Source organism: Dipteris shenzhenensis, chromosome 2 (genome assembly GCF_047967505.1).
Source record: "Dipteris shenzhenensis isolate YYH24624 ecotype China chromosome 2, Dip_SZ_1.0, whole genome shotgun sequence".
In the NCBI taxonomy this organism is placed as follows: Eukaryota; Viridiplantae; Streptophyta; class Polypodiopsida; order Gleicheniales; family Dipteridaceae; genus Dipteris; species Dipteris shenzhenensis.
Genome location: NC_141597.1, coordinates 55,932,354 through 55,947,256, shown reverse-complemented (window position 1 = coordinate 55,947,256; position 14,903 = coordinate 55,932,354). Strand labels below are relative to the sequence as shown.

At 40.3% G+C, this 14,903-nt stretch overlaps 1 protein-coding gene and 1 long non-coding RNA gene across 2 annotated transcripts; both read left to right on the top strand.

The window, feature by feature from the left end:
• Window positions 1-10,851: 10,851 nt before the first annotated feature.
• On the top strand, window positions 10,852-11,649 carry LOC147905005 (uncharacterized). Its single transcript, XR_015543124.1, has 3 exons — window positions 10,852-10,986; window positions 11,257-11,441; window positions 11,525-11,649. It is a non-coding gene; the product is annotated as an uncharacterized LOC147905005 (long non-coding RNA).
• A 16-nt stretch (window positions 11,650-11,665) lies between these two features.
• LOC147905004 (protein TIFY 10b-like) lies at window positions 11,666-12,461 on the top strand. Its single transcript, XM_087393197.1, has 4 exons — window positions 11,666-11,731; window positions 11,838-12,087; window positions 12,188-12,245; window positions 12,356-12,461. Exons 1-4 carry the CDS (start codon window positions 11,666-11,668, stop codon window positions 12,459-12,461), a joined length of 480 nt encoding a protein of 159 aa, XP_087249323.1.
• Window positions 12,462-14,903: the final 2,442 nt, after the last annotated feature.

Here is a 14,903-nt window from a genome sequence, read left to right as displayed (position 1 = left end):
TCCAGGTTTGAGGAGTGGAGAGCTAGTCTCCTTTGCAACTTCAAGGGGTAAAGGGTTCAGAAGGAGGATCAAGGGAGGAAGGAGGAGTTGGAGGGAGGAGGAGAGAGGAGGAGGAGGAGGAGGGGGGAAGAGGAGGAGGGAGGAGGAGAAGTGTGGAGGAGGAGGAGGAGGGAGGAAGAGGAGGAGAGAAACGAAGAAGGATGGAGGAGGAGGAGGAGGAGGGAGGAGGAGAGGGGAGGAGGAGGAGGGAGGAGGGAGGAAGAGGAGAGGAAGGGAGGAGGATGGGAGATTGCAAGGTTAGAGCACACTATCACATTGAGGGAGCATGAACCTAGGGAGAACAAGCACATGAACACTAAAGTGAACTAAACAATGAACCCCAAAGAGTGAGAGTTTCATTACATTGAGATATATTTATACATGTTGGTCTCTATATAATTCGTAGGTACCTCCGTGGTGGGACCTCGTTTCAAGAAGACCTTTTGGACAAGATTCCCTCCACTTTTGGGGGGGAACCTTTGGGTCTCTACATAAAGTGGGGGGAACTTTTGGGTCTCTATGCAAAGTGGGGGGACCTTTTGGGTCTCTACACAGAGTGGGGGAACCTCAAAAAGTGTAGGCTTTTAGTATTTCTCTCTCTAGATCTTGATTTTGCAAGTATGATTGGATATTTTCTAGAGAGAATTTGTATTGTCACCTAAATATTGTGAAAGTGCATTCTTGGAGATTGTTGGGTGGCTTGTGCTACCTAAAGTAGATATTTGACATGAACACCTATTCACCTAAGGATTCTTAAGGACTATGCCTCGATTTTGAGATTGAGTGCTTGACATGTTGGTGTCTTGCCTTTTCAATGGGGTTTTATTGGTACATCTATCATGTCTAAAGTAGACTTGTGCATTGCCCGTGGACCTAACCTATGTGTCTAGGTGCAAACTTACAAGGTTGCAGGATTCGAGAGAATCATATTTGCAAATTTTATTGATTGATGCCATGGTTGAGAAACCATGATATTATTCATGGTTCAGTCCCCAAATGGAGTTTTACCGAATGCTACTCCTTTATTTGTTTTAATCATTCTTTCTTTCAAAGACCAAAATCATCATTGGGAACATGTCTCTTGGAGAAACGTTTGTCATGTTGGCCTTTCAATTTTGTGGAAGCTCTTCTATTCCCGTACTTGAGTTGATCAGCATGTTGGCAAGCTGGAAGAGTATAGAGAGTTCACACTTGAGTTCATATCGGGATTTGATTTTGGCAAAAGTGCAACCTCTTCATTTTGTATAATGGATGGTTGGATTGTGTGCCATCCTTCAATGATGCATGCCTCTACTGATTTATCAGACATTGATGATGCATGTAGATCTATATCTACTCTGCTTTCAATCTCTTGGGTTTGATTCTTTTCATATGTTGAAAGCATGCGATTTGTGGGTGGGATGTGATGGGATGGATATCTTAATGTTGAGGAAAATTTGTAAATGGTGATTTCATGCTTAGTGTGTGTCCCATTTTTGTGGATATAAACTCACTCTTTGTAGGCCCTGCACATTGTTTTCACCCATAATTCTTTTAGCACATTGCATGGTCTATCAATATTTTCAATTGTTTTTGGGATAGGGGAATTCCACATTTGCTTAATACATATTTTGGGAATCCATGCCCACGTTAATCTTATATCCAAGTGCTGATGTCTATTGGGGACAAAGTGGTGCACACTTTCCTTTTGTATCCAGATAGATTTTTTCCTTGGTTGTTTGGATTGCATATGATTGTGAGAATACTCATTGTTGCTAAAGGACCAATGCCTTTTCTATTGATGTTTACATGTTGACAATTTGTTGGGTAGCCATTTAAATGAGTGATTTGCTTTGGAGTCCTCTTTGGTCTTGATAGTTGAACAAATCATATTTGGAGAGTCTTCGTGTCGTCTTGATATTGTTGACTCTTCCTTTTGAATTTTGAGGAACGATGTAGATATTTGAGAGGGGCTGATGTCCATTGCTAGCATTTGTTTAAGTTAAGTAAGCTCCTCTTTCAAGTCTTGGATCTCATTGTTTTATTTTGCACGGCATGAAGCAAGTTTGCTCTTTTGATCCTATTCCTCTTATAGTTGTTGCCTAAGCTGTGTCAGCTGTTATTGCCAAGTATTCTAAAATTCATGCATTAGTGTTTTGTAGATCTTGTACTAGGCCTATTCTCTCTTGTTCTCCCCTCTTGAATGTTGTGTCAAGAATAGATCTTTGAGAGTTTTAGTAATAGAGTGGATCCAATTGTTGTACCTTAGTTGTTGTCTTTGGGGGATCCTCTGGTGTATGGCCCTCATGTAATTCTTCTTCCATGGCTGGCACCCATATTTGAGGTTTACCATAGAGGATGCTTTGTGCATCCTTTTCATGCAAGTGTTATACTGGAAGAACCTTGGTGACCAAGATGTTCTTGAATGCCACAATTTGGGTTTGTATCACCCAAAAGACATGTGTTACAACCTTCCAATGCAATGCTTTGGATGTCTTCCCCCTTTGGGCAATCTGCTTTTGTGAGGGTTGGTTCTGAGTCAACATTTGATTGCACACTCTTGCCCTTCTTTTGTTGTGGCATAGGTTGCATCTGGATTTTGATAGCTCTTACTAAATGAGAGTACACAAATGTTTGTGGACTCTTATGTAGCAATTCATAATTTTGGCCTCTCTTGGATGTCTTTTTGTACTAAAAAGCTTCGACTACTACATCCCACTTCTCATAGGTTGTTCCCCAATTATTCTTAAATGCTTCATGAACCTTGTGCTCAGGTTTTGTGCACTGAAACACAAAGTATGGGTCATCTTCCTCATTCTCCCTAGAGGCAATGATAACTGCAAAGTTATCCCCCTCTTCCAGGCAGTCTGTGAGGTCATCGAAACTCTCCCCAAACTGTGGCAAGTCATTGTTTGTCTCTCCATTATTTGTTACTCCATCTAAACATAGAGGAAAAACTTGAACTCACTCCCATGTCTTCACAGCTGCAATGTTCTCACAATCATCATGATCCCCTATGATGCACACATTGCAGAAACAAGAAAGTTTTCTTGTTTTAATTAGGTGGTTATTTGAAAAGCCCCATATGATGTGCAGACCACGAACTCTTTTAATTTTCTCACAACCGTGCCGGCTTCTCCTTTGCACTTCTTCTACTTTCACTTCATGGAACACTCTGTGTACTACACTATCCTTAAGGCTTTGTTTATTGTATGTTGAATGTGTGCCTATGGAGAGGTTAGTTGCTGTAAGTTGGGTGTAAGCCATGTTACATCATCATGGGCATCATTGATCTTTTCTTGAGGGTAGATCAATTGGCATTTAAATAGAGCTTTCTTAATAACAACACTGCATCCATCATGTTTACCCTTGCCATGGATAGACCTAAAGAAATTCCATATCATGTCTAAACTAGTCAAGGATTTGAACCTTGAGACAAAATAGAATCCATGGGCTGATTTAAATTGAGAGGAAGCACCATCTGACCACACCCAATGTTGTTTTATCTTTTCTGCATGGGGATTTTCATTTTTCAACCATTCCCAATGCAGTAGAAATGCATGCTGCACAAATAAGGTGTCATGTTCCCTATCATCTAAAATGTAGAGATGGTATGTGCGTTGCACTGACCTAGACTCCTGTGAGTTAGCAAGTAGATTGGCATCAATCGCAAAACAATCAAGCAAATGAATGTATGTGATATGCACAAGAATTGTTATCTGTTTGTTGTACCAATGAGCACTTTGTATCTCATCTTGTTCTTGAAATGAATAATTTTCAAAAAAATATATGACAAAGACAATAGTGTCAAGGGGAAAATTAGCAAGGTATGTCTTGAAGTGCTTATCTTGCCAGCTAGCCATGACATTATGAAGCATATATTTTGGGATATCATAATTTTGGAAACTTTCCACGTCATCTGCTGGCCTTTCATCATCCAAGAATGTATTGTTTCCACCCCTTCTATGGCAATGTGAGTCCCACAAAGCATAGGACTCCTCAAATGGAAAAGTCTCCAGATTAGCCTTTGCAATGTACAATCTCATACAAATGTCCAGATTTTTGTCAAGCCTATTTCATAGGTAATTTTTAATGAAGGTCAAGCTACTAAACACTCGTTCATCTTCAATTGATCCAAGGATCATGGTTTGGCATAGATCAACAACCTTAAAGTATTTTGAGTCGATGGAAGTCTTGCCATTTTGCAAGAACGTATTAATCGCAACTTTATTACACTCCTTTTCTTCCCTATTGAAAATTGGCGGTTTCAAGTCCTTAAGAATGTTAGAGGTTTCTCTAAGTCGAGAGGTGAACCTTTCAACTTGATTAGGAGGAGTCACTGATTTTTCCATAGGAGTTACCACGGCTAACTTGGTTATGGCTTTAGCTTGGATTTTCAAAGTATCACAAATAATTCCTAATTATGTTTCCATATTTTGTGTTTGAGTTTCAAGTTTGGTGAATTCTGTATACAGAATTCCATAATCACCGTAATCTATGTCTTCTATTTCCACGTTATCCTCCTGAGTTTCATTTTGTACTTACTCATGAATTTCCTCTCCAGCAATAGCTTTTCCTTTTCTTGCCCTTTCCTCACTCTCCCTAACCATTTCATCCCTTTTTGGAGTTGACATTTCCAAATCCGAGTTTTCCATATTTTTATAAAGCAAAAAGCTTTATCGAGAGAAAAATATGATTGTCTATTCCTTGGAATTTTCTCAATGGCCTTGGATTTGTCTTTTGAATTTGAACCCACTCTCGTTGCATGCCACATAGATTATAATTCTTCAATCCCACTCTCAAACTTCTCGACTTGGTCTTTGATCCTCTACTTTAAATTTGGAGAGGCGAAAATGCTTTGGAGTGCCTTGGAGAGAGAGAGGAAAGTGGGGGAAATGGAAAAAGAAAAGGCTTATACACTTAGAATTTTAGAGGGGTAGAAATGTATGTGATGAAGTGGCTTTTTTTCTAAATGGGATGATGTGGCTGCGGCCTCCTTTGCATCTCTGTGATTTTTTGCAGGTTGACGAAGGTCGTCAAATATGGTTGTGCATTCAACTTGTTTGTTCTTTTACTCTTCATGCTCTTATCTACTCGTGGCACTTCTGAGCTTTTCAACCTTATTTACTCAGTTATGCAACTTCATGAAATCAACAATGGACTGTTTGAAGATTGGTGCTTGCGTGATTGGGTTTCTCTCATCTCCTACGCACATATTGCTTGGGTCGTTATAATGGCTACATGCGATCCAGTAGGGCCGTCCTTTGGTGTAGGTGCTAGGCCTATAAGATGTGTGCCCCCTCATGGGAGAATTGGGGTACATGATGGTAATTGGTCCATGCATGCTGGACAATGCATGACACTTGTAGTAGACACTTGGCGGATATTTACAAGTGCATCTACAGTGGAGGATCTGGAGTCTTTGTTGCATGGCGACCCTTTGACAATTCTCACGTACTGGTGGTGATCATGGGTGGTGGCTTCCTTCTCCATAAAACTCAAAACAGTCGATAAGCTCCCTCTCTTTGTCTAGAAGCTTACCTTAATGAGGGTTGGCTCCAGTAGCTTCATCTTCTATCAATAGCATTAGAAGAGCAGCTGTTCATAGGGTCCTTAGTAGATTCCATTGAGGTCTTGCTTATTAGTCTTTTGTAAGCCACAAAAAGGCCTATAGGCATGAGCTACCAGTCCATGAATTAAGAGTGAATTTTGTTCTACCCTGTGTCATGAAGCCATGATGTTTTGTGGTTTTGAAAGACTTTAATTGTCATGCAATCTCGGATTGAATGCTAGGAAGGAGTTGTGTTTCGGCTGAGAATGTATCCGTGGATATGTTTGTGTCATGGTCTACACCCACCATTGGGTGATGATGATGCCTTTGGGAATGCGATAGTAGCTAGTCCCTGGTATGCATGATGGAGTTTACTAGTTTCCACCCATATCGAGACAAGGCCCTTTTTTGGCCAGACCTGTGTCAAGTGGATTATCATGTGAAGAAATCTACTTGTGAAAGAGCATCTCATGGTGAAAAGAACTTAATTATCGTTATAAAGCTTAAACTTTAAACCCTGTGAAATCAAAAACTTGTTTCTTGATCTAAGCTCTACTCAAAGTGATCTTTTCATATGCCATCCAACTATTTCATTTTTGACTCTACAAGTTTTGGAAAAAATCATGTGGATAGGTTAGTAAGTATTGTGGTGCATGGCAGTGGTGCCAATCTCCACATGGGTTTTTGGAGCATGGCACTGGTGCCAATCTCCAGAATTTCTCTTATTGCATGGGAAGTTTCCATGGAAATCGTTATAAAATTTTAGAAAAATAATTTCATGTAAATTTTGTCTAGATCCGTTCCCCACAAGGTTTTTGGAGATTCCACGTGGATTTATGGAGAATGGCACTAGTGCCATTCTTCACAACCCCACATGGAGAATGGCATTACTACCATGCTCCATGTGGGTCTAGCAAAAACCGATCCTAACCTGTCAATTGGATCGCTCTCAATTTGTTTTCCAAATTACCTAGCCTATTCTCCATGAGGATTTTGGAGATTGGCACCAGTGCCATTCTCCACAATCTCATATGGAGATTGTCACCATAGCCAATCTACTTATGAGATTGTGGAGCATGGCAGTGGTGCCAATCTGTGCATGGGCTTTTTGTGCAAGGCAGTGGTGCCAATCTCCAGAATGTCTTTTATTGCATGGGAGGTTTCCATGAAAATCATTAGAAAATTTTAGAAAAATAATTTCATGTAAATTTTGTCTAGATCTATTCCCCACAAGGTTTTTGGATATTCCATGTGGATTTATGGAGAATGCCTGGGGCGCCAACTCCCTTTAGTAACAAAAACCTATCAAAATCTTGAGTATGAGATGAATTTAAAAATATGCCATGAGTAGAAATTAGTCAAATTAACATCGTTGTGTTCTACACTAAAAGAGCTTCAAATATGTCTTTACACCTTGGAATTTAGGTAACACATGAAAAAGTTACATTAATTTGAAAGGAGATGGGTTTTTATATTTTAGTGTATTTTTTCTTCCCCCCCCCCCCATCCAAAAGACCCCCCCCCCCCTTGGGCCTCACATATTATGAAAATTATGTGCAAATCTTAAAATCTTGCATATTTTTCAAGGTATATGCCTTATATTTTGTGGGAGGGGGAACATGAGACTTTCATATTTTTCCCTTGCACATTTGAAAAATCCATGCATATTATATATGCACCTTGTCCCCCCATACCCTATATTTTGGATGAGGGTAGTAACATAATACATATTGAGTTGGCGCCCCAGGGGAGAATGGCACCAGTGCCATTCTTCACAACCCCACATGGAGAATGGCACTAGTGCTAATCTCCATGTGGGTCTAGCAAATTTTAAATTTCCCTATGCAGAATGGCTTTGGTGCCACTCTCCAATGTTGGTTTATGGGGATATTGGCACCAATGCCATGCTCCACAAACCCAAAGCCATTTCGCATGGGAAATTTTAAAATTTGCTAGACTCACATGGAGATTGCTAGAATATTCTGGTCTCGAATGGGAGATACCAATAAGATATTCAACAATGGTGCTCAATCACCATTCTAGAAACCATTTTGTTCAATGGTATAGCATCACTACATGTTCACTTTTTTGGGAGGCACTGGATTAGGCATGGGAAAAGTCTCAGCCTATCCCAATACTTCTTTTAGATTCTGAGAGTAGCCTAGTTTGGAGGACACTATGCAAAGGAACAATTTCTCAAAGCTACTCTTAGAGATGATGAGCAAAGCCTTGCTAGGAAAGCTCATATTATACAGTCTCACCTAGAGTTCGACCCCTAGAATTGACTAAACAGTGGAAATTCTCTAACATTGAATGCATCTTATGCAACTTATTCTTCACTTCCCCCCTGTTAAGTCACAATTGGCAAAGACCAAGATGATACCAAAGGTGTGAGAGATGTCAAGGGAAAGTGGCTTGGTTTAGATTTCTATGACCTATTCTTGTGTTGGATAGTGAGCTACGCCTATCTCTTTAGTAAGGGATTGTCAATAAATGAGGAAAGGTGGCTTTAGGTCAAGATTTGTATGACTTGTTCTTGTGTTGGATAGTGAACTAGGTCTATCTCTTCACTGAGAACTTTTTCACAAATGAGTGGCTTGTTGAAGATATCTATGACATGTTCTTGTGTTGGATAGTGAACTAGGTCTATCTCTTAACTAAAGATGTTTTCACAAATGAGATGATAATGCACTTCAATGTGTTTTGTTCTAGCATGAAACAAGAATTATTTGCTAGCTAAATGCTACTCGAATCGTGTTAGAATCTTGTTAGAATAGAGCACTGTATGGTCTCCAAAAAGAATCTCAATGTTTGATAAATGCCTTTTGAACCAAGCTTGACATGTAGCATTGGTGGACCCTCTAAACTCTACTGCAATGGAAGACAATGCCACTATTGTTGCACTTTTCTTTGTCATCACAAAGCGATGGAGCCAAGATTGAAGGTGTTTCCACCAGCAGATCTTGCCCAATCAGCATCAATGTATCCATGGAAGTGTAAGTTGGGTTGACTTGGTGTTATGGAATCCATAATTTATGTATATACAGGTATCTAGTTATTCTTTTTACTGCAAAGAGATAAGACTTCTTGGGATTCTACAACTTCTTAGCCTTTGTGCCCTAGATGTGCTCTCATAATTTGCCTATCCATCTATACCTATGCCTGGCTCTTTCTAGCTCTTTTCATTAATATGATAGGTGTGTGCCATAGCTAGCACATCATGGCCATCTTGACCTTCGAATCCTATAGCAATGTCCACACCCTATAATCCTTGGCAGCTCCTTGACTTGCCCCTCCATCAGATTTCATGCATCTATGATATGTAGCCAATAGTACTGAGCTACCTCACAACCTAGGGCTTGCTTTACATGTGATACCCCTAGCCCAATCAACATAATACAATAGAACCATGTAGCAACCTAACATGGTATCAACACTATCCCAATTAGCAGCTTGAGCATTATAACAATCACTATTACATAGACAATCCATATTACACAAACATCTTGCATGAAGTGCAAGGCAAAAAGAGAGAAAAAGGGGATAAAAAGTTGATATATAGAAAACCAAGGGAGCATATAAAGGAATGGAAATATGAATTTGTAAGAAAGGAAGAATTTCAAAGGGTCAAAGGTCTTTTTTTCACATAGTTCTTGTAAGTCAAAGGTAAAGGAGAAAAGTGCTGAATAGAGAAAGCAAGTCATTCTATTCCATCAAAGTCATTAGGCTGTGTCTTGTATGAGGTCATGGGCTAGAATCATGAGGCTACTAGGCGAAATAGTCAAGTCACTTGTTGGAATACTGAACTCTATTAATTTCATCCATTCTTCGGGCCCTTACAATGAGGAAGGACTGTGGGTCCCACTTGCTAGCAACCTTCAATTTCTTGGAATGGGGCATCTTCATGCCCCGTCCCTAATCTTGACTACTCCTAGTAAGTCTGCCTTGCTCACCATTGCTAGGGAGACTGCCACTAAGATCCTCCTAAAATTTTTAAAAAGGTAATGTTAAGTGGATGTATAGTGGCTCCAATTGGTTTGAAACTTCTCATCCATTCACATGAGTTGTACTATTGCATGACACACTCTCTCTTGGTATGTGAGAATTGCATGATAGTGTAAATTTAGCTAGTCATATTCCCTCATTGTCAACATAAAAGGTGAGATATAGTGCTCATGAAAACTGGTTTGTTGTGTAAAATTCCCAATGAAATTGAGAAATCCGGATTGAGAAAATGATATTCCTTTGTTTTTTTGGAATGCATGATAGCATTGATCTTAATTTCATTTAAGGGACATCAAAATAGACCTTATTAATTAAAATGTTGAAGTAGATAATCTTTAATTTAAGGGTAGCTTTGCAACGTGTCTTTATTATCATTGCCTCCTTAGAGGGAGTGCTATAGTGGACGTTTTGTGAATTTCCACACGTACAAATTTTTAAAAAGAATTAATTGAGTTGTGTTTTCAAATTGCTAATTACGGATTTATGGAGATCATTCTTTTTACAAACAAAAGCACTTACTGCAGTGCCCATGTGCACTTGTGCACCCTTGTTAAGTTATACATATATACTAGGGTCTAGTATACAGTATAATTTTATATAATATAATGTGACTCTTGACATGGAATAATAGTTATTTACAAATTACACATGGTTGAATATACAAGTTGAGACTTGGCATGAATGTGCTTTAAGAGGGACTCCCCATGCCAGCCACCACTGGCATTGGGGGAGCCCTACTAGTAGAATTTTTTCCAGCTTTTGCAACCCCATGGAGCTTGAGAGTTGGCTTAGCTGGGGACCCCTAGCAGTCAAATGTTGTTAGCCTCGGGGCTTGAAATGTGGGATTCGAGCTGAGTCCAATTGATCCTCTTGAGAAGCTTTCCATTGGTGGATAGGGTAACGAGATTGCAGGTTTAGACAGGGGGACTCGAGAGCCGACTTGATGCTGCAATTTGGCCCGAGTTGCTACACTTTGGGACGTAATTTTGTATGCTTTGCTCACGGAGCAACTCCCTCGATCTCCATGATGAGCATGTGAACAACGTGTGGTTTTTTGGATTGGAGCGTGAGCCTAGAGTTTCCAATCAGATAAGTAAAACGTGTGCGAATGGAAAGATACCGCTCCCCATTCACGCGGCAAAACGCTACACTCACCCACCACTCCATGCAGGTGGCCGTTCATTTCTGCACATGTTTCCTCTTTCCGTTTGTATATCAACCTGCCTACTTCTACTTCCCAAAACATACCCCTCTACTCTCAACAAATTCCATGGAGCCTCCTCCTCCTTCTGTTGCTGCTGATTCCCTCTCCCTCAAGGCCCGCGAACATGCCTCTCGCTCATTGCAACAAATCTTCTTTCACCACCTGGCCGCGGCCGCTTCTTCTCATTCGCAGCTAACAACGGCTCCAGGTACTACTTCTCCCTTTGCCCTCTGTGCTTTTCATGCGCCCAACTTATCGTAAAGTTGTGTAGTCTGCTTCAGAAGGATTATTAACTACTTGGAGATCCTCCGGATCTGTGGGCAATTTCTGCCTTGAATGTAAAGTCCGTAGATTTGTAAAACTGACCGCCAATTTCTGTCTTGAACAAAGTTTGTCGGCGCACTCTCGTTAAGTTTAAAGTTGATTTTGGGACTTGCAAACTATGGTACTCATGGAGTGAAATTCGGGAAATTCGCAGGCGTGCGTCAGGACACCAAGGACTTTCTGTCAGCTTCTCTACAGAGCTGCTCCTCTCAGTCGGAATTAGTAGATGAAATATCCCAGCCGGGAAACAGCGTCGAAGCCTCCCCGCAGGACTCACATGGCACAGACCCTCCTCCAAGATCGCCTTCCTCAACCTTCCGCCCGTTGAGCCAGCAATCTGTATGTGGGCACAATTCGATGAATCTGAATTCTTTTTAGTTCACGCCTATGAACCTATCCTCATTTTGTATGTTTTTCTCCAGAAGGAATATAGCAGCACCTCCACGCACAACGGCAGATGCATCTTCCGGGAGCATTTCAGGGCCCCTGAACCTCACAAGATCGAATGTAGTCAGTCCAAGCAACAACCCATCACAGACCACTCAAATGCACGTGTACAGTCAATGTCCCAGCTCACAATCTTCTATTCAGGCATCATGAATGTTTACGACGATGTTCCGGCTAATGAGGTTAGACTTAGTCGGCCGACAATGTCTATATACAGTAACACTATGCTCTGGAGTCTGTCGTATGACTGTTAACACCCAGGCTAACGATGGTAAATCCGCACTGCAGGCACATGCTATCATGCTTCTTGCGGGCAGCGGCGGCAGCTCGTGCTCCTCACATCTCACGGCCGGACGATCCACGCCAGATTCCAACGCGCTTGGGGCCGCAAGCACACCCATAGCGGTGAGCGGTGCCATGCGCACAAGAGAGCCGCGAATGTCCTTCACTTCGCCTCTTGAGTCCCGCACAGCCACACTCTCGTGTCCTTTTCAAGCGTCAAGGTCGAAAGAGCAGTTTGGTGCACGTTCTCACAGAGGTATGACCCGTTGCTTCTACCTCCTGATTATCTTATGAGTTTTTATTTCGGGTCTGCAGACCAAGCAATGAGTTTCTTTGGGATTTTGTGGCTATATCAGACCTTCCTTTTGCTAGAAAAGCGTCATTGACACGATTCCTGGAGAAACGAAAAGACAGGTGGGTGCAGTGTCCTTCATATTGTGCACCACTGCTGTATAGCTATAAGCTAATTTGATATCGCCGCTTACGATAACATGAGTCTAAGACCGTGGATTGGAATTACGCAGGGCCGCCTTCAGCCCGGTGGAGATCAATGCACGCGAGAGCGACGAGCAGCCTGCCAGAATATCCAAGAGGCCTCGCTCAACGCCATCTTTGCCATCACAGGTTTAACAATCGCACTCATATCAGCATAATGCTACTGGATTATGACAAATGTGAAGGCATGTGGTGTCACATAGAGGACAAGTGGCCATAAGATGAGCCTTAAAAATTAGCTATGGATGGTGTTAATTCCTTTGGATGTCAATCAAGACCTTGTTCTATATGGTCAGTGAAAATTGTGAACTACGATATTCCTAGTAATCATAGGTTCGTGTATTATACTTGCACCATTAGTGGATGATCTTCACGCTTCGTGGCATGGAACTTAGATGAGCAATATCTCATGATGCGTTGGTTAAAGAGACCTAATCTTACATGTGATTTCATTATGGACAATGCATAACCATATTGGGTTATATGATAGTGGATATCTATTCTTAGAATTTTAAATGCAAAACTTAGTCACTTAATAATTAATGGATGAAAAATTGAATTTATATCTTAAATTCTTAAGAACAAAGTAAAATAATAATAATATCTAAGCTAAACTTTGTACCCACCTCATTGTTGGCATCTAGTAATCATCTACCATACATACCCTTGCAAGATAAATGCTGCTTACAACGAATGTTTCTCAATTTGCACCAGATTACATATTATTTTGAAGAGCAAGAATAGCAGTCATCCTAACCCAGTGAAAAGTTCACAAACCCAATCATCTTGAACTATGAAGTGATCCAAAAGCTCATTGATCAAACATTGTGGCTTTTTGCATGGGTAGATGATGGATTTGCTATGCTTTAAACCACAACTTTCATGTTATTATTAAAAATTAATATAATATTTCATTTTGTCTTGGATAATGCAAAATCATAATAAAATTCCACATTAACGCAAGAAGTGTCCAATCCTCATCATCTAAAAAGCATGTATCATCTCGCTCGGGGGTTCACTTCACAAAATTTTAGTGTACCACATGTAGTCAAAAGGAGGGGTATTTTAATTGAACTTTTTGAAAAAAAGTTCAAAAGGAGGGATATTTTAATTAAACTTTTTGAAAAAATTTAACAGATTACAATAACAGGAGGGGTTTTTTAACTCAGCTTTAAAAAAATCACTTAGTTCATAAGTAAAGAGGGGTCTTTTTATTGGGGAAAAAATTTCAGTTGAGGGGGTTTGTTAATACGCCTTGAACGCACGTGATACATAGGGTTTCCTAGTAGTGCACCCCCCAAGCATCCTTGAGATCATCTTATTTCAAAGTACATGCTTTAGATTTATCTTTACCTATGAATGAAATAAACAAATATAAAGATTATACCAAGTCCAGTGCTATCAAAACAAAATCTAGCACATAGTAAAGAGGATAAACCAACTTACAATAAAGTTACCAATCAGAGTACAACACGTGGGGAGCTTACTGATGCTTCCTATTGAGTCTCATGGGCATGGGTGCAAAAACCGTTGGTATGGATTGTGGGCAAGGGGAGATTTTAGTATCAATGATAGTGACAAAGTTGGTGCAGATGTCGGTGTGATACTTAGTATATACCAATGCCTATACCGACTATCATATCGACACCTACACCAACTTTATAACCATCGTTGATATAGACTCCTGGTTGAATTTTCCATATCAACATTTTTACAGAACATCCTTTCCAAGGGGATCCAAAATAATTTTTGACCACAAGTTTGGTCATTTGAAAGATAAAAAATATAAGAGTATGTACACCGAAATTGAGATCAAGACACTCATATATAGATGGTGAACTTAACATACAAAAGTACAAAATGCCACTATAAAAATGAGAGGGCCAAAGATAGGAAGCCTCGTTGATGTCAAAACAATCAATCAGTAGCATTTACATCAACAGCTTCATCTTGCGCGAAATCTTGTGTGGCAAATAAGTCTATCTCTAGGTTTATATATGATTGATCCCCTATATCATCATCTTGATCTATTGTATGTCTACCTATGACTTGATCCTCTAGTTCACCCTCCAACTCCCCCTTTTCTTCCCCAATGTCATGTTCCTCCATTATAGTGTTCTGGCCCATATCGTCATCTTCATCCTCTTCCCTAGATCCATCGACATCATTAGTTGGATCTATTGGCGACATCTCTGTATCCACATCCTTATCTTCAAAAATAGATTTGCTTCGAGGAGCAACTGAGACCATGTACCACCATCTTGGATCCGAACGATCTGGATGGAAGACCACACACACACACACACACACACACACACATATATCTATAATTCATTAGTATGTACCTGCTCATAATGCTCTAGAAGAACAAAAGTATCACTTTTATCGGGTCCAGAGTCTGGTGGAGTCAATGGTAAAGAAACCACTACTGTCTCTCCCAACTATAGTATTGGGACCATTGTAGATAGCTCTAAATCATTTGACATAAAGAATGAAAATACTAGATAGTTTGAAATAAACTTCATAGATGTCACATATGGTCCCATAACTATGAGGAGAGAAGATTAGTATCAGAAG

What these genes read in the sequence shown, in the direction of transcription:
- LOC147905004 (XM_087393197.1), top strand. Translation starts at nt 11,666, where the DNA reads ATGTCCCAGCTCACAATCTTCTATTCAGGCATCATGAATGTTTACGAC. An exon ending in TGGTGCACGTTCTCACAGAG is followed by an intron (nt 12,088 to 12,187) that starts GTATGACCCGTT and finishes TGGCTATATCAG; the next exon opens with ACCTTCCTTTTGCTAGAAAA. An exon ending in CTGGAGAAACGAAAAGACAG is followed by an intron (nt 12,246 to 12,355) that starts GTGGGTGCAGTG and finishes GGAATTACGCAG; the next exon opens with GGCCGCCTTCAGCCCGGTGG.